Source organism: Miscanthus floridulus, chromosome 11 (assembly GCF_019320115.1).
Source record: "Miscanthus floridulus cultivar M001 chromosome 11, ASM1932011v1, whole genome shotgun sequence".
Taxonomy (NCBI): domain Eukaryota; kingdom Viridiplantae; phylum Streptophyta; class Magnoliopsida; order Poales; family Poaceae; genus Miscanthus; species Miscanthus floridulus.
The window spans coordinates 94,845,655-94,867,644 of NC_089590.1; the positions used below are offsets into that span (position 1 = coordinate 94,845,655).

The window sequence follows — 21,990 nt, forward strand, 5'->3', positions numbered from 1 at the left end:
AAGTGATTGATTTTACCAAACACCACCAACTTATAAGTCACCCCTGCTTATAAGAAATAAGTTGGTTCACCCTTGCTTAAAACTTATAAGCCACTCTTTTCCACGTGAGGCCCACACCTTTCACTTAAAGCTTATAAGTCATCTACAACCAAACAGACATGACTTATAAGTCACTGATTTTCAGTCACCTGACTTATGAAAACCAAACAGGACCTAATGACAGCTAAGGAGATTGAAAATACTTTATTTCTATATAACACAATTTGCATTGCGAATGCTCTGAATTCAGCAGACTAATTCAAAGCCGCAACTCATGGAAGATCATGTATGATTTCTACAATACATAAGCAATACACACGGCAAGTGTAAAATATAATCCACAGCTTCCTCGTATGACATCAGGTTATAGCAGAACTAGAATCCGTTGACGACAACGATGTGAAAATCCAAACAAGCAAACAGGCGACCTGTCCCAAAATCTTCCACTGAAATAGAACTAGTCATCATCCTTGTAGGGGTATTCCTCCGGGACATGCTTGATAAGTTTCACCCGCATCTCATAGGCATCGTCCCCACGAAGCATGTCACGTACCCATGTCACCTCCGTCTTCATAGACACCTACATATAACACTTGCAATCAATCAGTAAGAACACCATAATAAGTTGAACATAGGTGTGTAAGGTTCCATGCTACAGCAGGTAGGGCCACCACCATGTAACAGTGGTATAGGGGGAAAATATCAATATTAGTATCACTTATTTGTGATAAATCTAAATAATTCTACAAGACTGGCTGTATGCATTATGAAATATCAATATTAAGTATTTCAGAGGACAAATATATTAGTACCACCATATTAACAGTCAAAGTTTCAGGAAGCTGGCTGTATGCATTCTGAAACAACTTCAGAACAACATTCGATAGTATGACTGACATGAAAGGTAAAGGAAGAAACTTGAATGGAGATAGCAGTTAAACAGAAGACCAACCATTTCCAATGCCCCCCTAATAACTCCACTTAAAAGATTGCAATACTGAAGGCCTTGGCAAGTGTCAGGGAGCTCGACAAAATCAACAAGCGGGTTGTCTTCCAGGACAAGGCTGCAACTTGTACCCTCAGCATCCCAATTGGTCACAGTTGCAGTCACACCCAAGAACATTTTGAAGCCAAGCTGTTGTGACAAGGAAAAATAAAAGGGTGCTGTCAGACCTTGAATCCATGGAGGATGGGAAAAAAGATGCAGCATTGCAAGTGCTAAACATTTGATAACCTATATATCCAGCATCTTATAGGCAGCAATTAACAAATATTCAACAAAATAGGAACATGTCAAATGGTCATTGGACTTCAATAAACCAAGAAGGCATAAACAAGAAAAGCTCGGCACACTATATGGACGATCTGCAGGAGACAGCATCGTTACTGAACTAGTTTAGCACAGGCAGTGAACAGAAGCATTAAATAATCTAAAAGAAGTGGATGCTGTGAACCACCAAGACCATATATGCATTTGCTCCAACACCGCGCAAGTACTTGTTAGAATATTAAACATATACAGAATAAAAGAGCAGATATGCCATATAGGAATAGGGGCGTAAGCTCAGGAGCTGCGTATTGCTGTGAAGTTTAGCAAAGACCTTTGCGATAACATCGGCAGTCTCCTTGAAATCAACACACCTTGATACATTTGACTTTGCTAAGAACTCATCAACCAATCGAGTTCCAATGTTGTAACCCCTGAAAGTGAAACTTTTCCTTTTAACATGTTGGAAAGGGTTTAAATGAAAAAAGTTTGAAGACAAAATTATGAGAATTGCAGCCAGAAAACAAGGGATATTAACTCTGCAAAACAGTTATTATGTTGCCAATCATACTAACTACCACTTCATACTTGATTCTAGTTGAGATTCGCCCAGATCCAACTTCATTATTCCTCAATTGAGGAGAAAGTTGCAAAAGTGAAATACATATAATTGAGCAAATCTTATCCCTGAGTAGAAACATGGCATGTAAGTGGGTCATGACCAACCACGGGACGTATACCATGGGCTGGATAGAAAGAACATATAATCCAGATGTAGGAACTGTGTATTTCAGACGACAATATCACTTTTCTTCTATGGGATGTCTCCGAAAAGACAGACCACATCACTCTTACTATGACTCCTAGAGTGAGAACTAAATACCATCAAGAAAAATCCTTTTTTCTTTTCATTCACATGCTGCACAAAGTCTGTGATCTCAGGCTATCAGGTCCAATTCCATAGTTCAAGTTAATTGTGTTGTATGTGTCTACAAATCGTATTGAATAATCTTGCATGATCCATATATCATTGAGTGAAAACATCGCACAATTTGTCAGCGATGAGAACTATCAGAAACGATTCCATACGCACGGCCACAAGGAAATCAACGTTTCTACCAGTACTGCACTAAGGCTGCAAAATTTAACTGGCTCCATCATCCATGAAAATTCGCCGAATCGGCCAGGGAAATGCGGCAACTAAGAGAAGGAGAGAGAGAAGGGGAGCCACGTACATCTGATCGAGCTGCTTGTTGACCTCCTCGACCTCCTCCAGATCCGTGAGCAGCTGGCGCACCATGGCGCCGTACGTGAGCGTGAACAGCTCGGCATTCTGAAACCAGCGATGAACCAGAAAGCGATTAGGCGAAGTCCAAGGCCAGATCTAGCGTCAGCGCCAGATTTCCGTGAGCAACGGACGGGTTCAGAAGCTTACGACGCGATCCACGCTGGCGAAGAGAGCGTCGCCGGATTTGGGGGCTGGCGGCATCGTGAGAGGCTACCCAACACCCAGCTCGAATCCCGTCGCGCGCCGGCGGAACCGAAGCGTACTTTCGGCTCCCTGGCGGCGCTCGCGTCACGGGGGCGGACGGACTGCGGATGGCTTGGGCCTTGGGGGCGACAGGCAGCGAGTGGAGGCGCTGAGCAAACGGACGGTGGAGAGCGTCGCTGAGGGCAGTCGGGGGCACGGGGCGTCGGGCAGATGGGCCTGTTGGGCCTTTAGCGGATTGGGTGTGTTCGCATATTGGGCTATCCCAACAAGAATCAAAGTTCCATCCTCCCCTCAAAACAAAACAGAGTTCCATATAAGGTAGTGTTTCCTGTAATAATTAGCGAGCGCTCACTACATGTTAAATCAAGCGAACGATTCTCCGACATGGCTTTGTTTCCTTTTTTTGAAAAAAAAATAATTTCACCTTTTTCCTGTTTTGGATGGCGCGGGCGTGCTCAGTCATTCTTTTTTGGGTTCTCGGCTGCGCACGCGCTCACCCTGACGTCAGCGCTAATATAGGTGAAAAAAAGCAAAATATTTATTTTAAGTTACTATAACTTCTAAACGGTGTATCCGTTTTTAATTCCATCTGTCCCGGTGTGTTCTACGTGACGAGACGAACTAGACCCCACTTACATATGTTTTGAAGAATTTTTTTTCTAGGAATTTATGCGTACTAATTTATAACATATAACTTATGCGAAAAACTTGAAAACTCAAGAGTTATAAAAACACAACTTATTTACAAAGAGCTATTAAGTACAAAGGAACTAATTAACTTATAACTTGTGCCAAAACTTACAAACACAAAAGTTATTAACACAAAGGGACGAATTAACTTATAACTTATACCAAAACTTAGAAACACAAAAGTTATAAAACACAACTATGTACATAAGTTATCAAACACAACTTGTGTACATAAGTTATTCTATACAACTTGTGTACATAAGTTATTCAATATAACTTGTGTACATAAGTTGTAAGTTATAAGGCCTTGTTTAAATCTAAAGTTTAGGGTGTCACATTGAGTGTCACATAGGAGTGTTCGGATAGTAATAATAAAACAAATTATAGAAGTCCTCAGTACTCCACGAGACAAATTTATTAAGTCTAATTAAGCCATCATTAGAATAAGTTTACCGTAGCTTTACTGTAGCATAATATTGTCAAATCATAAACTAATTAGGCTTCAAAAATTCGCCTCTTAAATTAGTCGCAATATATGCAATTAGTTATTTTTAAGTCTATATTTAATACTCTATGCATATATCAAACATCCGATGTGATAGGGACTAAACTTAATTTAGGGGGAGGAACTAAACAAGGCCTAAGTTATATATTATAAATTAATATACATAAATTGCTATTCGAAAAAAATCTTTGAAACATGCGCAAGTAGGGTCTAGTTTTGTTCACCACGTCGTGTAGAACACAACGGTGCAGACGGAATTAAAAACAAATACACCATTCAAAAGTTATAGCAATTCAAAATAAAATATTTTACTTTTTTAGACTATGTCAGCGCTGACATCAGCGGATGCTCCCAATCGTTCGCTGGCTGGAGCCCAATCGTTCGCTGGCTTTGTTTTTGAGTGAACGATTGCCAAAGTGGATTTAGGGTTTGGCGAGGCATTCCATCCCAACCAGGGACGTTCAGCATCGCAGGAACATGGCATTGGATGGGACCTATCCTTGTGCGGATGTACGGACTCTTGGAGGCGTGCACTGCTGGAGTTCAACTTAGCCAAGTGCGTTTGAGCCTTGGAGAGGGAGGAGCTTATGGTGTTTATATGCCAGATACAAACGCCGGACGCAAGGGCTTGGTTAGCAGAGGTAACGGCTGCGCTCAAGCATGAAGAGTTTACATGGGAGGTGGTTCGCCTTTTGGGCTGTCTGGTACGCGCGATGGCAAGCGCTGTACGAGAGCAAATTTCAAAGCCCGTTCTCGACTAAAGCTTTGTGGAACGGTTCACTAGTGAATTGGAGATGATCAAGTCGAGCAACAAAGCAAAAGCAGATGGTGGCCGACCCAACACCGCGATGGATCAAACCACTAAGGAGATTTGCGAAAGTTAATGTGGACGCGGCGATCTTCAAGAATTCAAGTAAGGCCTCGGTGACGGCCGTGGCCAGGGACGAAGATGTAAACTTTCTAGGCGCGTCAGCATTGGACCTGGAAGGCTACGTCGACCCAGAAACAACCGACACTAGTAGAGAACAGACCTTTGATCCAAGGGCCAAACCAGGCTTTAGTCCCGGAAAATATTGCGCCCGGGACTAGAGAGACCTTTAGTCCCGGTTGGTGGCTCCAACCAGGACTAAAGGTCCCTGCCCAACGGCTCCTGCGCCAGGCCGTTGTGGCAGGGGACCTTTAGTCCCGGTTGGAGCCATCAACCACCAACCGGGACTAAAGGTCGACCTTTACTCCCGGTTGGTGGCTCCAACCGGGAGTAAAGCTCTTGTCCCAGCTAGTGGCGTGGCCCGGGACTGGAAAGTGACCTTTAATCCCAGTTGGATCCACCAACCGGGACTAAAAGTCCCCCTATAAATCCTGCTAGCCGTCTTCTTCCTCTCTGAGCCCGCCCGAGAGCTTCAGTTCAAATTTAAGCAGTGTTCTTGCTCTTTCTCCATCCATTCTTCGATTCCTCCATCGATTTCTTCGATTCCTCCGTCGATTCTTCGGTTCTAAAGGTTACCAACTTCATACTCTCATGTTTCACCATTGTCTTATCTCATTTTGTTCACTATATATATATGGTTCTTTATTGTGGTTTTTTTCATTTGTAAGCAATTTGAGCTCAAAATCACTTCAAGCTTGCATATTTACATGAAGGAAGGTTAAAGTAGCTATTAAAAACTAGTATTCACCGGGGATGAAAATGGTACGGATATTTTCCGACCGTATTCAAAACCGAATCCGTTTAGAGGGGTTGAGATCTGTCTGTATCCGAGTCCGGATATCCAACATCCGATACCGTATCCGTATCCGAATACTCAAATCGCATATTTATGATGTTGATATCCAATCGTATCCTATCCGACATAGTTGACACTATCGGTATTCGAATCCGAATCTGGATAGAAATATGAAAACAAATGTAATATCGGTGATATCTGTCCATATCCGATCCGTTTTCATCCCTAGTATTCACCGTTCATTTGTAGCATGCATAGCACACTTCATTGTTTAGAGATATAGAGAATTTTAGAGTTTTTTTTAATTTTATTTGTTTATAAAATGAGAAATTTATAGTGTATTAAAAATGAGTATAGAGAGTAGATGGCAACTACTTCCGGGTCCTCGGCCTCTCATGGGTTTCCAAAGCGACTTAGGCCGGGCCTCCCACTCATTGCATGCGGCAAGTGTTGTGATGAAACGAAGATTGTGATGGAGTACCGAGTGAAGAAGGAGGGTCCCAACAAGGGTCGCATTTTCTACAAGTGTCCGGATCGCAATGTGAGTTATTTTATCATATTTAATGACTATAGTTTGTTTATACCTATTTTCATGATGGTTATGATTAAAGTTCTAATTTTCTGTTTTAATTTCAGTGAGATGGCATTGGATGTTGAGGCTTCTACTGGGAGGAAGAGTATGTTGAACTCATGCAAAAATATCTTGCACAACAGGCAGATATGGCAGCTAATGAGGCAGTGATCCAGCCGAAGAAGCCCAAAGATGTTAAACAAATGGGGGATCTGTCTGTTTTAGTTGGGATTGGTCGCGAAATCCTTGTGCTGCTGAAGTGCATTTTAGCTTTAGTGTTTTTAGTGGTAGTTGGGATTGTATACATTATAGCGAGGCTTTCTTAAATTTATAGCTTTTGTGGTGGTATGCATGTTTTATAATTAACTAATTATGTTTTAGGTTTTAATATGGTATTTATGTCATGTAATGCAGATGAGTCGGCATTGGATGTACAATGCTAATCGTCGGTCCCAAGAGTTCATGGACGACGTGCATTCTTTGTTATGTGCGGCCGAGGCAAACAAACGCTATGGTTTCATGTGCTGCCCATGTGTCGTATGTAAGAATACGATGGAATATGCTAACTCAAAGACTCTTCATTCACACTTGTTTAAGTTGGGTTTCATGCCAAACTATATTTGTTGGACGAAGCACGGAGAAACCGGAGTTGTAATAGAAGAAAGTGAAGAAGAACAATGGGGCAATGATGACATTTTTGCTGAATATGGTGCCTTCAATGATACTGCAATGAGGGAAGCTGAAGAAGAGGTGGAGACAAAGGAGAAGCCCATTGAAGAAGAGATGGGGGCAGAGGAGAAGCCCGCTGAAGAAGAGGTAGGAGCAGAGGAGGAGCCCGCTGATGATCTTGGTCAGGCCATTCGTGACGCACAAAGAGAATGCAAAAGTGAAAAAGAGAAGATCAAGTTCGACCACATGCTAGAGGATCACAAGAAATTGCTATACCCAACTTGTGATGCAGGACAGAAAAAGTTAGGTACCACATTGGAACTACTGCAATGGAAGGCAAAGAATGATGTATCTGATAAGGGATTCGTGGAGTTACTAAAAATCTAAAAGAAGATGCTTCCGAAGGATAACAAATTGCCCAGCACTACGTATGAAGCAAAACAGGTAGTCTGCCCTTTAGGATTAGAAATCCAGAAGATACATGCATGTCCTAATGACTGCATCCTCTACCGTGGCATGGAGTATGAGAAGTTGGATGCATGCCCTGTATGTCACGCGTCGCGGTATAAGATCAGGTGAGATGACCCTAGTGATGTTGAGGGCGAACGTCCCAAGAAGAAAATCCCTACCAAGGTTATGTGGTATGCTCCTATAATACCATGCTTGAAACATCTTTTTAGAAACAGATACCATACAAAGTTGTTGCGATGGCACAAAGAAGACCGTAAGGTAGACAATATGTTGAGACACCCTGCTGATGGGTCCCAATGGAGAGCAATCGATAGAGAATTCCTCAAGTTTGCAAGTGATGCAAGAAACTTAAGGTTTGCTTTAAGTACGGATGGTATGAATCCTTTCGGGGAGCAGAGCAGTAGTCACAGCACTTGGCCTATTACTCTATGTATCTACAACCTTCCTCCCTGGTTATGCATGAAGTGTAAGTTTATTATGATGCCGGTGCTCATCCAAGGCCCAAAGCAACCTAGCAACGACATCGATGTGTACCTGAGGCCACTTGTTGAAGAACTTCTATTTTTGTGGAACAAGCCAGGTGTACGCGTGTGGGATGAGCACAAGCAGGACACTTTGACCTGCGAGCATTGTTGTTCGTAACAATCAATGATTGGCCAGCTCTAAGTAATCTTTCAGGACAATCAAACAAGGGATATAATGCATGCACGCACTGTTTCGGTGACATGAATGGTATATTCTTGAAAAAGTGTCGCAAGGTCGTGTACCTTGGGCATCGACGATTTCTTCCTGCAAATCACCCCGTAAGATAGAAAGGCAAGCATTTTAAAGGTAAGGCAGACCACCAGACCAAGCCTCGCAACTGAATTGGTGAGGACGTCCTCGATATGGTCCATGATGTGAAAGTAATATTTGGAAAAGGACCTGGCAGCCAACCTGTTTCGAAGGACGCCAACGGTCACACACCCATGTGGAAGAAGAAGTCCATACTTTGGGAGCTACCCTATTGGCAAGTCCTAGAGGTCCGCAGCGCGATCGACGTGATGCACCTGATGAAGAATCTTTGTGTGAACCTGCTAGGCTTCATGGGCGTGTATGGGAAGCCTAAGGACACAATTGAAGCACGACAGGACCTACGGTGTTTGAAAGAACGAGACAACCTGCATCCAGAGAAGACAGATGATGGACGGCTGTACTTAAGTCCTGCCAGCTACACTCTTAGCAAAGAAGAGAAGGACAGCTTGTTTGAATGCCTAGATAGCATTAAGGTACCGTCTGGATTCTTCTCGAATATAAAGGGTATAATAAATATGCCAGGGAAGAAATTTGGACACTTAAAGTCCCATGACTGCCATGTGCTCATGACTCAATTGCTTCTAGTTGTATTAAGAGGAATTCTACCGCCAAATGTACGTCTAGCCATCGTGAAGCTATGTGCATTCCTCAATGCAATTTCTCAGAAGGCAATCGATCCAACAGATCTAGCGAAACTACAGAATGATGTGGTTCAATGTCTTGTCAGCTTTGAGTTGGTGTTCCCTCCTTCCTTCTTTGATATCATGACACACCTCCTAGTTCATCTGGTCAAGGAGATTACTATTCTCGGTCCTGTGTTCCTACACAACATGTTCCCCTTTGAGAGGTTTATGGGAATCCTAAAGAAATATGTTCACAACCGTGCTCGGCTAGAAGGAAGCATCGCTAAGGGCTACGGAACAGAGGAGGTCATTGAGTTCTATGTTGACTTCATTCCCGATATTAACCCGATTGGTGTTCTTGAATCGTGACATGAGGGGAGACTAAGTGGAAAGGGTGAAAGGTCCTAATGGCTAGAGGGGGGTGAATAGCCTAATAAAATTTCTACAACAACACTTAACAAAGTGGTTAGACAATTATGAGGCGAAGCGAGTGTTGCACTAGCCTACTTAAAATGCAAGCCACCTACCACAATTCTAGTTTAGATAGTGTCTATTCACACAATAGCAAAGACACTATTCTATGTTAGTGTGCTCTCAAAGACTAACTAAAGAGCCACACCAACCAAGCAAGCAAGCTCTCACAACTAGCTACACTAAAGAGCTTGTCAACTAGTTTGCGGTAAAGTAAAGAGAGTGATTAGGATAGTTATACCGCCGTGTAGATGAAGTACCAATCAATCACAAAGATGAATAACAATGGAGACCAATCACCTCGGAATCAAAGGATGAACACAATGATTTTTACCGAGGTTCACTTGCTTGCCGGCAAGCTAGTCCTCGTTGTGGCGATTCACTCACTTGGAGGTTCACGCGCTAATTGGCTTCACACGCCAAACCCTCAATAGGGTGCCGCACAACCAACACAAGATGAGGATCACACAAGCCACGAGCAATTCACTAAAGTACCTTTTGGCTCTCCGCCAGTGACAAGGTCAAGAACCCCTTACAATCACCATGATCGGAGCCGGAGACAATCACCACCTCCACTCGATGATCCTCGCTGCTCTAAGCCATCTAGGTGGCGGCAACCACCAAGAGTAATAAGCGAAATCCGCAGCGAAACACGATCACTAAGTGCCTCTAGATGCAATCACTCAAGCAATGCACTTGGATCACTCCCAATCTCACTATGATGATGAATCAATGATGTAGATGAGTGGGAGTTCTTTGGCTAGGCTCACAAGGTTGCTATGTCAATGAAAATGTGCAAGAGTTGTCCCTTGAGCCGGCCATGGGGCTATAAATAGAGCCCCCATCAAATAGAGCCGTTATACCCCTTCACTAGGCAAAACGCGCTCTGACCGGACGCTCCAGTCATACTGACCGGACGCTCCAGTCAAAACTGACCGGACGCTGAAGCCCTAGCGTCCGGTCGTTTCCAGTAAGCTCCCCGAGGCATGTTTTTTCGACCGGACGCGTCCGGTCCACCTTGACCGGACGTAGACCAGCGTCCGGTGCTCAACCCTACCTACTATGCCGTTTGACAGCTCGACCGGACGCAGCCTTTTAGCGTCCGGTCAATAGACCGACGCCAGCATCATTTCGACCAACTCCATTTCAACTCTAACTTCTTCACCCTTGCTCAAATGTGCCAACCACCAAGAATTTTGCATCCGGCGCAATATAAAATAGACATTTCATTTTTCTAAAAGCGCCAAATGTGTTAGCATATTTTCACAAATGTTATCAAGGGTGTTAGCACTCCACTAGATCCTAAATGCATATGCAATGAGTTAGAGCATCTAGTGGCACTTTGATAACTGCATTCCGATACGAGTTTCACTCCTCTTAATAGTACGGCTATCAAACCTAAATGTGATCACACTCTCTAAGTGTCTTGATCACTAAAACAAAATAGCTCCTATGGTTTATAACTTTGCCTTGAGCTTTTTGTTTTTTTCTTTCTTCATTTCAAGTTTAAGCCCTTGATCATCACCATGCCATCACCATTGTCATGCTATGATCTTCATTAGCTTCTTCTACTTGAAGTGTGCTACCTATGTCATGAGCACTTGATAAACTAGGTTAGCACTTAGGGTTTCATCAATTCACCAAAACCAAACTAGAGCTTTCAAAGGGGACACTAGGGAAGAAAACATATATTGGTAAGGGTGATGATTATTTCAATAAAGCACACTACATAGTTCTACAGAACTTCTCCTTGGTAGATCCGTATATCGAGACACACTAGAACCTCCTCCGATCTGAGTTCTCAGGGAAGTCGGAAGCATGGATTATGCATCAGCACATGGAAACTTTTAGTGACTGGTTGCGAAAAGAATGTCAGGGTGATGAGAGTATTGATGAGGAGCTGTATTTGTTGGCTAGGCAGCCATCGTGGCATATCCTCATATACAAAGGGTACGAGATAAATGGGAATATATTTTACACAGTAGCATAAGATAAAATGAGCACCAACCAAAACAGTGGTGTCCGCATAGATGCCACCAACCCTAGTGGGAACAAGCAAACACACTATGGCCGTATAGAGGAGATATGGGAACTAGACTATGCATCTCATTTTAAGGTACCTTTGTTCAAGTGCCAGTGGGTAAAGACGACTGGAGGCGGCATAGCAGTCGACAACCAGTATAGAATGACAATAGTGGACCTCAACAATTTTAGGTATAAAGGCGAACCGTTTGTCCTTGCAAAGGATGTGACTCAGGTGTTCTATGTCAAGAACATGTCTACAAAACCGAAGAGAGGGAAAACGACAACCACCCAATCAATGATGAGCCAAAGCGCCACATAGTTCTTTTAGGAAAAAGAAACATCGTCGGAATTGAAGACAAGTCAGACATGTCAGAAGATTATGAAAAGGATGACCGAAATTCACCCTTCACAGTGAATAAAGACCCTAGCATCCAGCTAAACGATGAGGACACTCCATGGTTATGGTGCGATCATAACCAAGGGACATACGTCAAGAAGAAGTTCATTACTGTGCCCGCTTGATATATATATTAATGTTCAATAGTGTGTATTAGAGATATTATGTAATAATTGTGAATTTATGTTTGATGTTGAATTATGTCACGTTGAAATGATGTGCAAACAAATTTATGTTTGATGGTGGGATTATGTCACGTTCAAATGATGTGAAAACAAATTTCCAGTCGAAACACAAGAGTTTTTCTGAATTTAATTAAACACTATATTTTTGTATTATCAAAATAGTAATTTAAACACTATATTATGTTTTAAAACTTGTTAAAAAAATAAAACTTTAGGTCACATAATTTTCCTGTGTGCAATAAAGCAAAATAGAATCTATATTTTTTAAAAATATTTTTATGTCTTTTATTTAATTTTCTGTGTAATTAACTATCCTTTTATCATTTGTGTAAAAAGAAATATATTAAAATCCTAATGAATTGGCGGGCAGCGAAACTGCAGTTTGGCTGCCCGCCAAAAACCTTTAGTCCTGGGCGCCACCACCAGCCGGGACTAAAGGTTACCTTTAGTCCCGGGCGCCACCACCAGCCAGGACTAAAGGTGTGACCATTAGTCTCGGGCGTTAACACGGCCCGGGACTAAAGGGCCTTTAGTCCCGGCTGGTGGTAGCGTCCGGGACTAAATGTCCTCTCCCTTATATCCCGCCCTAGCCCCTCTTCTTCCTCCCCCCACTGCCCTAACAGACCCGACTAAGCGCGCTCACCGACGCGCCGCCCCCCGACCACCCCGGCCCGTCACCGCTCCGCCACAGCCGTCCCCGCCCCGGCCCCGCTCCACCGCGGCCGGCCCCGCTCTACCGCAACCATCCTAGCCCCGCTCCACCACGGCCGGCCCCGCTCTGCCGCGGCCGGCCCCGCCCTAGCGTTACGAATAAGTCATATACGAATTCGCCCTGTCGTTCTCGCTAGAGCGAATTGTCGTTCTCGCTAGGGCGAATTCGTCGTTCTCGCTAGGGCGAATTCGTCGTTTATATAACTTCTTTACATATATGACTTGTTTATATATATGACTTCTTTATATGACTTGTTTACATATATGACTTGTTTACATATATGACTTGTTGACATATATGATTGTTTACATATATGAATTGTTTATATATATGACTTGTTTATATGACTTGTTTATATATGTGACTTAGATTTATTTTGTTTATGACTTATTGTACATATATGACTTGTTTACATATATGACTTGTTTATATATATGTGACTTAGATAAATTTGTATATGACTTATTGTATATATATATGACTTGTTTATATATGTGACTTAAATTTTATTAAATTTGTTAGATATGGCTGCCCCGGGAGACAACATGGAGGAAGAAATGATGAATATTAATGCCAATGCTGGTGAGCAGGATGTTGATGATGGAAGTCAATACCTAGCTCTTGAAAATGAGCAAGAAAATGTTTTGCAAGAAAATACAGGCGAGGTATATATACTAAATATATATTATATGTGAATATTGTATATATTTCTGTGTACAATAGATATGTATTTATTATTTTTTTATATGTAGCCCTCTGGATCAGCGACCACAACGGCGAAGAGCAAAAATGTTCGAGGACCGAAGAAACCACTAGAGGGCCGGTACATAATATCAGAATTCAACATCGAGACAGGCGAACCACTTGGTCCACATAAAAGGAAATTCATGGAACACTATGGGTACCTTGTAAGGGACAGAATTCCGATCAGTATCCGTGAATGGAAGAAAAAGATCAACGAGCCTAATGTTAGTTTTGTCTCTGATGTTGACAAGAAATTGCTCTGGAACGATATCCTTGCCCATTTCATGTTGCAAGCGGATGATTATGATGATATCAACGATGATGAATTGAAGGAGCTAGTTCGATCGTGGGCTATGAAGAAGATGGCCACACAATTCTAGACTTGGAAGAAACACCTATACAACACATACATCAAGAAGAACAAAACACCGAATTTCAATACTGCTATGGGCCCGATCTCGAAATAGAGGCCCTATTAGAATGATTTTGTAGAGTACAAGACATCAGCAGAGGGTGAGGCACGGGTGAGAAGGAACCAAGAGAATGCCCAAAAAAAGGTATACCACCATGACATGGGATCAGGTGGCTATGATACTGCCATTCCGAAGTGGCAAAAAATGGAAGCGGACATTATTGCCAAGGGGGTCGAACCAGAATCAGCCAAGTGGCCCCCATGCTCGAAGAATTGGTTTTCGGTCATGGGGGAAGACTCGACCCACAGACCGGTTTGGCAGTGTATGGGCAAAAACTCGAAACAGCAGCACGCTGATTGGCTTTTGCTATAGAAGCTAAAGAGATTGGTGTGTTCAAGCCCAATAGAGAGAAGGATGAGCTGACGTATGCCATCGGGACTGCTGAATACACTGGCCAAACCAGAGGCTTAGGACGCAACACTCCATGGGTTTATGGTTTCCCTAATGACAGGGAAACCTACCGAAGATGCCAGAGAAGCAAGGAGGAGCAAGCAGCACAGGTGACAATGTTGTAGGAAATGGTGCTTGAAGCAAAGGAGCGAGAAAAAGCAATGGAAGCAAGAATGCAGGAAGAAATCAGAAAGCAAGTGCAGATAGCAATGAGTGCCCAGAGGCAGACATCAGAGCCAGGAATGAATGTTAATATTAGCCCCCCTGGTCAGTTGAAAAGCAGCTATGCTTCCACTGAGCTGCCAAAGCAAGATGACGCAGCGCTGCGCTTCCCTGTGGATGATGTCACTACTCCAATGACATCAATTAAGCTACATGTTCCAAGGGGGAATGACACAATCAAGGTCACTGTCGGTGTTTTTACTTCTCCAGACCCTACCAAGACACCAAGAATCCATGGGGCACCAATACAACCTGAATATGCTAGGGTCGCAGTGGATAAAGTAAGCAAAGGTTATGAGGATCTAGCTCTTGACATTCCTGGAGGTGATGGAGAGAAGACTCTAGGAGAAGCAGAGAAGGCATATATACTATGGCGCAAGCGCTACATCATTATCCCTAGGGCGTCTGCTCCACCGCCAGCAGACATTAGGTGCGGACAAAAGTTAACAAAACAATTTTTTGATAATTTTCTATGGGCATGACTAATAATAAGCATTTACTTATATCTCATTATTTTTTTTACTCACAAAGCAGGGCCTCCGCCAACCAAAGTCCAGTTGTTGCTTCTCCCGACCATCATAGTGCTCAGGGCAATGATGACGCCTTCGAAGGCACTGCTGTATCCCCACCATCTCTAACTCCTTCGTCACCTCCAAGAAAGTCCACAAGTCCTCCATCGAGGTCTCCAACGCCTCCGCCACCTCCAAAGTCTGCACTGCTTCCAAGGCGGTCTCCAACGCCTCCCCCGCCTCCAAGGAAGCCAGCCCCTAAGAGGTCCGCCACGCAAACGAAGCCATTGCCCTGCCCGCCGGCAAAGAAGCAGAAAGCAAATACTCATCCAGTTATTCCCCAAAAACTATCTTATGAGAAAAGTGAACAGGAATTAAAGGACGCAGTACAAAAAGAAGTGACAAATTTCTTTGAAGATGCAAAATAGGCACGACGAGCGAGGGAGAACCCGGAGCCATCATACTTCTTCCTACCTCCAGATCAGCTAAGAAAGAAGTTGGAACAAAAAACGGGATTCTCTTAAGAGCGCCCCAAAACAACCGATATCGGACTATGATCGCTCTCTCACCAAGTCATATAAGGCGGCGCAAAAAAAGAAGAGAGTAGGGAAAGGTGTTGTACAACTCGGACAACAATCGCAACAATCAATCCCTCCCCTTATAGTTCCTAACGAATATGGTTCAAACTTAAACTTAGTGGCGGAGGTAGGCGGCTATGAGTCATTTCTTCGGTTTTATGAGGACACTGGTTTGAACCTTGCCGAAGTGCTCGCTGAAGGACCATCTGCTCCGGAAGTGGATCCTTATAAGAAATTTGTACTAGGCCAGAGTCTATACAACCTAGAGAAATTAGCTGAACTGGGTACGCAAATGTATCTGCTAAACAGGTGGTACATGTCAACGTCTGATGCGGGACAAATCTATATTTCTATCGGAATTAGAAACCACCATTACTTCCGTGGCAATGACATTATCTATGTCGAGCTTCTAGAATTACACCAACTATGCCACCTGGACTCTCTCGACAAAAGTCTCATTAGCTGCTATTGTCTGTAAGTGTGATTATTTTCTACTATATTCACAATTTCTTTATTATATATTCACAATATATATATTCACAATTTTCATGTATGCAGATATGAGATGACAGAACTTAGAAAGAGAAAGGATAATGATGTTGGGTTCGTTGATCCGTATGTCGTATACAAACACCCTAACCCCCCGAAGGATTATAAGTCTCAACCTGAGAGAAATCTCATGAATTTCTTAGTGAACCAACGCGACAAGAAGGAGATACTCTTCCCCTACAACTTCAAATGAGTGTTATTATAAGTAATTAATGTCGATCATATATATGGGACATCAATATTTCCTTACTAGCTAGTTACCTCTCTCTCTCTCTCTCTCTCTCTCACACACACACACACACACACACACACACACACACATATATATATATATATATATATATATATATATATATATATATATATATATATTTATGCAGCAATCACTGAATATTGATGGTCATCGATATGACCAATAGTAGATTAAAAATATTAGACTCGTTGAGAAAACCGCAAACAGAGTATCAAGATATGATAGATATTATACAAGGGTAATTAATTTAGTTTCTCTATAACAACATATATATATAATGGCGCCGATCTCTCAACAATTATTAAAGGTTAAATTACTTTTTATTTTATTGGGAGCAGGGTTTGGAAAAGGTTCATTGAGGAACAAAAAATGAAACATTGCAAAGCGTCACTGGGTGTAATCGCACACAAAGTAAGTACTATAACTACACATTTATATTCAATTAACACCATATGATGATTTCAATTCACCCTAATTGATTTTTTGTCCTAAAAGTGGGTTCTAAGACAGGAGCAGGATAACAACTACTGCGGATACTATGTTTGCGAGTTCATCATGGCGTACTCAAAAAGAACTCCTGAAGAGCAACTCAAAGTACGTATATAAATACTTTTTCCTTTATATTATTTTGATCGTATATTTACAATTTCTTTATTGCTCTCATTTGTATAAGTAATTACATGAGCAATACACACACACACACATATATATATATATATATACACTTTTCCCTTTAACTTTTATTGAAGACTGAATGGTTGAGGAAAAGAGTCATACGACTTGACCAACTTAAAGCAATTCGAGAGACTATAGCAGGATTTCTAAATGACCAGGTCATCAACCCCAACGACGAGTTCTACAATGACCCGAACAAAACGTGGATGCCAAATCTGGAGGAGTGAATTGCTAAGGACATAAACAATTTATATATCAAACCTTTGTAATATATATATATATATATATATATATGTATATATATATATATATGCACATATTATATGTACATAAAATAACATGTGTACATATATGATCATCATATATATATGCATGTACGCGTATATTCGTTTGTTATTTATGTACAAAGTTCGAACAAAAACTTACGCGTGCGAAGTACACATATATATTACTATTAGCAGCGTATTCGAAAATGTATTTTAATATCAAAACTAATCATTAAATGAAAAAAGAAACCAAAAATAGAAACCAGAAAAAGAGAAAAAAAAAAGAGGGACATTTAGTCCTAGTTGGTGTTTCCAACCGGGACTAAAGGTCCTACCCCGTGGCAGTCCCTGGCCAGGCCTGGAGGCCCCCTTTACTCCCGGTTGGTGTTTCCAACCGGGACTAAAGGACCTTTAGTCCCGGGCATTAAGCCGGGACTAAAGGAGGGTACCTTTAGTACTGGATTGGTGCTCCCGGTTGGAAAACCGGTACTAAAGGGGTTTTCCAACCGGGAGAAAAAAAAAAAGCCTTGCTGCACCAGTGCGAGGTAGTGGCATGCCGTGAGGGCCTGGCTTTGGCTAGTGATCTTGGCCTCCAAACGCTCTGAGTGGCAATAATGCCGTAAGAAGCATCTATGGTGAGGGTTTTGGGGGTACGGGCCCATCGTCTTGGAATCATGATGCTTGTCTAGCTTGGGGCTCTGTAAATTCTTCGGTAGAAAGACATTTTGGTTTGTTGCTCCTTCTGACGGAGTTCGTATCAGTATTAGTTGTTACCCCGATGGATAAAGAAAGGTGACTCCTTGTTAAAAAAAAAGAACAGTTACAATGCGGGAATTTTCTGGGTAAATAAATATACGAGATCGATCTCGGTAGAACGGGGAGACGATCCTGACACCTCTGTTCCGTTTCCGAGTGTGGTAGTGCTCCAGGTCGTTAACATCTGGATGCTAGCTAATACAATGCTTATTCGAACAAGTCCACAGACAAACACAATGCACTTCTTTTGGAACCAATGCAACGCACACGAGGGGATCGATCAGTTGATAAGCAAGGAGCTAGGGTAGCTAGCGACGATCTATCCATCAGTGCGGTAAGGTGAAGTGCATGTCGAAGACGACGACGATGGAGGTGTCCGTGGAGCCTACTGTGCATGTACCCTCGCGCGAACCCTGAGCTTGCCGGTGCCGCCCACGATGCTGCGCTAGCTCGCCACGATGTCTCGATGACATCTATGTATATCGATCGTACGTGCCGACGAGCGCTCCCTGACCTTGCATTGGCTCGCGTGGTACGTTTGACCTTAGCACGTGTACGTTCTCCAGCTTCGCGGCCGGCGGCCGGCCGGGCGGCGCGCTTTCTCCAAATGGAGTATCTACAGGACATTCGAGTGTTTTAGGGAGAGGTGACACCCGAGTGTCACATTCCTTAAAATCACTCGATTCCAACAAACAAACACAATCAAGTGTTCACGTCTCAGCCATCACTCGATATCTATAATCGCTGGATCCAGATCTAACGATACAAATAAAATAGAGGTATATGCATCGTAGGCCCTTGAACTTGTCACGTGGTGCTACTTAGGTCCATAAACTCTCAAATCATACTTCTGGCACCCTAATGTTGTTTAAGTATGCCACTTAAGTCCATAACTCATCAGATCAAGGTTTTTGCCGACGTGGCGTCCACAGAGCGCACGTGAGCTGCGCGTGAGCCTGGTTTGGGGCGTACAAATAAGCAGAGAGGCCCCCAGTTCTTTTCTACACGCAGCTCGGGCAGCCATCCGCGCCGGCGCAGCCGCACGCCGAGACCAGCTGCAGGGCCGCGGCCAGCAGCTCGCCAAAGAGGCGCTCCACCTGCGCCGCCAGGCCGATGCAGCTGATCCCCGGGCGCCCTGTCACCAGTCACCACCATCACCCGGAGCTCCGCTCCCGCTCTAGCTCCCGCGCGTCGCGGCGGCGGCGCACTGCGTCCCGAGGTCGGAGGCGGCGCACATCATGCGCAGCGGTAGGATGCTGAGCAGCGCATGCGACGCCGCGTGCACGCCGCCGTCGAACCCTAGCCTGGGCGATGATGATGATGATGCAATTTCATCACCGGCAGTTCCATCGCCATGGCCATCGTCTTGGAGGATGTTGATCTCGGTGACGTCATGAACTCTGGTGTAGTACTTGAGATCAGCTGCTACTCGGCAGTACGTCGTCCTCATCGACAGATCCAGCTGCTCGACCAAGTAGCTGATGCCCTGGTGCATGTACACGGCGCCTTCGTGCACCTGGAAGAAAGCCTTGCTCTCCTCGATCTCCTCCAGCACCCGGTAGCCCTGCTTGTCCACCACCTTGTACCTATCGTGCTCGATCGCTCGTATGCTCACCGCGCGAGCAGGGTTCTTGTCAGGCCCGACGTACTTCCACACACCTGACTGATCAGAACTGTTCGTGTTCTTGTTCGTCAGGTGACCCTGATCTCTCAGGGTCACCATGGCACCATCCATGCCGTGACCAAAGTGCCTAGCGTCGTGCTTCGGGCACAGCGGCTTCTCGAAAGTGGCGCAGGCGAGGTGCTGCCCTAGGACCTTGCAGTTGCGAGAGTCGACGTGGCAGTGCTCCACCGGCTTACCGAACAGCTTGTGCGGGAAGCTCATGAAGTACTGGTCCAGCGCGTCGTCGAGGCCGACATAGATGGTGATGGACGGCTTCAACCTCCGCCCGGAATGCCCGGCATGTTGCCACAGGCTCGCCATGCTCCCGAGGAACCCGAGGTGCAGCGTCGCGTCAATGCCGCCGACGTCGATCCCGAGCTCGAGAGTGTTCGTCGCTGCCATGCCACGGAGCGTCCTGCCAAAGAGGCCGGCCTTGATCCTCCTCCGGTCCTCAGTGACGTACCCACCACGGTACACGCAGATGGTGTCCGCGAGCTCCAGAGCACGGCCACGCAGAGCTTCCTCGTCTTGCAGAAGGCGATGCACCGGAGCCCGTGCTGGACCATCTCGGCAAAGAGGTGGGAGACCTCCTGCGCTGCGCTCGGGCACCTCCCTTGCCTTGACACCGACGGGTTCCACAGGAGGAAGTGCTTGGGCCCACAAGGGCTACCGTCATTCTGCACGAGCTCGACGTCGTTAGCGTCTAGGCCGGCGAGCTCCGTGACGTGCTCCCAGGGGTTCGCCAGTGTCGCCGTGCAGGATATGAAGGTCCGGTGGCTCCCGTAGACGTCCGCGCACACGCGCTTCAGCCGCCGGAGGATGAGCGCAGTGTGGCAGCCGAAGGCGCCCCTATAGGAGTGAGCCTCATCGATGACGACGTACTCGAGTTTGGACAGGATCCGTCGGAACTGCGTGTGGCACGACAGGATCGAGACGTGCAGCATGTCCGGGTTGGAGATGAGCAGCCTCGTGCCGTCCCTGATCCTTGCGTGGTGTTTCATCGGGGTGTCGCTGTCGTAGATGCTGACGACGTCGCCGAGGTGACCGGCGCCCTTCACCATCCCCCACAGCGTCTTGAGCTGGTCCTATGCCAGCGCCTTGGTCGGGAAGATGTAGAGCGCGCATGATGCCGTGGCGGGACGCGAGATGGACTCCACCACGGGCATGTTGTAGCACAGCAACTTGCCGCTAGGCGTGGAGGTGGACACCACCATGTGCTTGCTCTTGCCAGATGCAGAAGCGGCGGAGGCGATGGGCTGGGCCTGGTGGCTGTACAGCCTCGTCACTCCGATGGCCCTGAGCACCTCCCTGGTGGGCTACAAGAGGTGAGACGAGAGCAGGCAAAAGGACACCTCGCTGCCGGGGATCTCCTGGAAGTACCTTATCTGGGCGTGCTTCCCGAGCCCCTGCTTGAGGTGCTCCACCATCCGAGCAGGGTCTAGTGGCTCCACGCCGTGGCAGTAGAAGGACGGCGAGGCCAGGTCGTGGATGGGCACCCTGGCGATCTTGGCGTACACATCCTCCCCGCGCCACGTCGAAGACGAAGAAAACTTACTCCTTTTGGCCACGGGGAACACAGAGGGGCCGACGCGTGGGTTTGGATTGGCGCTCGCCGTCGGCGGCACGGCGAACTTGGCGGTGAAGGGGATGAGGGAGACGAACTCGCCCCGAGCGAGTGAGAGGTTGGCGAGCTTGGCGTCCAGGAGGAGCTTGTCGTCGAGGAGGAAGAGGTGGAAGGTCGGGGCAGCCTACGCGGGCGGGAAGCAGACACGCAGCGCTGCCTTGAGGTCCCGCATGGAGGCCATGGCGGGCAGGCGCACAGACGTAGCGCGGCCGTCGAGCGCGCGCACGAGGAGGACCACCGAGCGTTGTTGCGCCGCCATTACTGACACCTACGTACGTCTGACGACGAATCAAGAGGGAAATGGAGGATATGAAAAGAACTTGGGGGGCTCTCTGCTTATTTGCATGCCCCAAACCGGGCTCACGTGCAGCTCACATGCGCTCTGTGGACGCCACGTCGGTAAAAATCTTGATCTGATGAGTTATGGACCTAAATGGCATACTTAAACAACATTAGAGTACCAGAAGTACGATTTGAGAGTTTATGGATCTAAGTGGCACCACGCGACAAGTTCAAAGGCCTACGATACATATACCTCAATAAAATATATCAAATAAATACAAAAATTAAATAATAAAATAGCAAAAGAAATATCAGATAATTACTATGAAGTGCTAATTGGAAGAAATTCAAAGAAAAAGCAAATAAAACA

The 21,990-nt window shown here is 45.1% G+C and overlaps 1 protein-coding gene and 1 pseudogene across 1 annotated transcript; both read right to left on the minus strand.

Moving 5' to 3' along the window:
- Window positions 1-230: 230 nt before the first annotated feature.
- Window positions 231-2,977, minus strand: LOC136494008 (uncharacterized). The gene is made up of 5 exons (XM_066490148.1): window positions 2,742-2,977; window positions 2,542-2,639; window positions 1,641-1,740; window positions 992-1,174; window positions 231-619 (listed from the first exon to the last, which is right to left on the minus strand). Exons 1-5 carry the CDS (start codon window positions 2,793-2,795, stop codon window positions 497-499), a joined length of 558 nt encoding a protein of 185 aa, XP_066346245.1. The 5' UTR covers window positions 2,796-2,977; the 3' UTR covers window positions 231-496.
- A 16,075-nt stretch (window positions 2,978-19,052) lies between these two features.
- LOC136492487 (uncharacterized) lies at window positions 19,053-21,597 on the minus strand (annotated as a pseudogene).
- Between the last annotated feature and the right edge of the window lie 393 nt (window positions 21,598-21,990).

Bases quoted from the DNA above. Each gene is read 5' to 3' on its own strand.
- LOC136494008 (XM_066490148.1), bottom strand. From the start codon at position 2,795: ATGCCGCCAGCCCCCAAATCCGGCGACGCTCTCTTCGCCAGCGTGGAT. The intron at 1,741-2,541 runs GTACGTGGCTCC...TTTCACTTTCAG, and splicing joins AACAAGCAGCTCGATCAGAT to GGGTTACAACATTGGAACTC. The intron at 1,175-1,640 runs GTCTTTGCTAAA...TTGTCACAACAG, and splicing joins CTGCCGATGTTATCGCAAAG to CTTGGCTTCAAAATGTTCTT.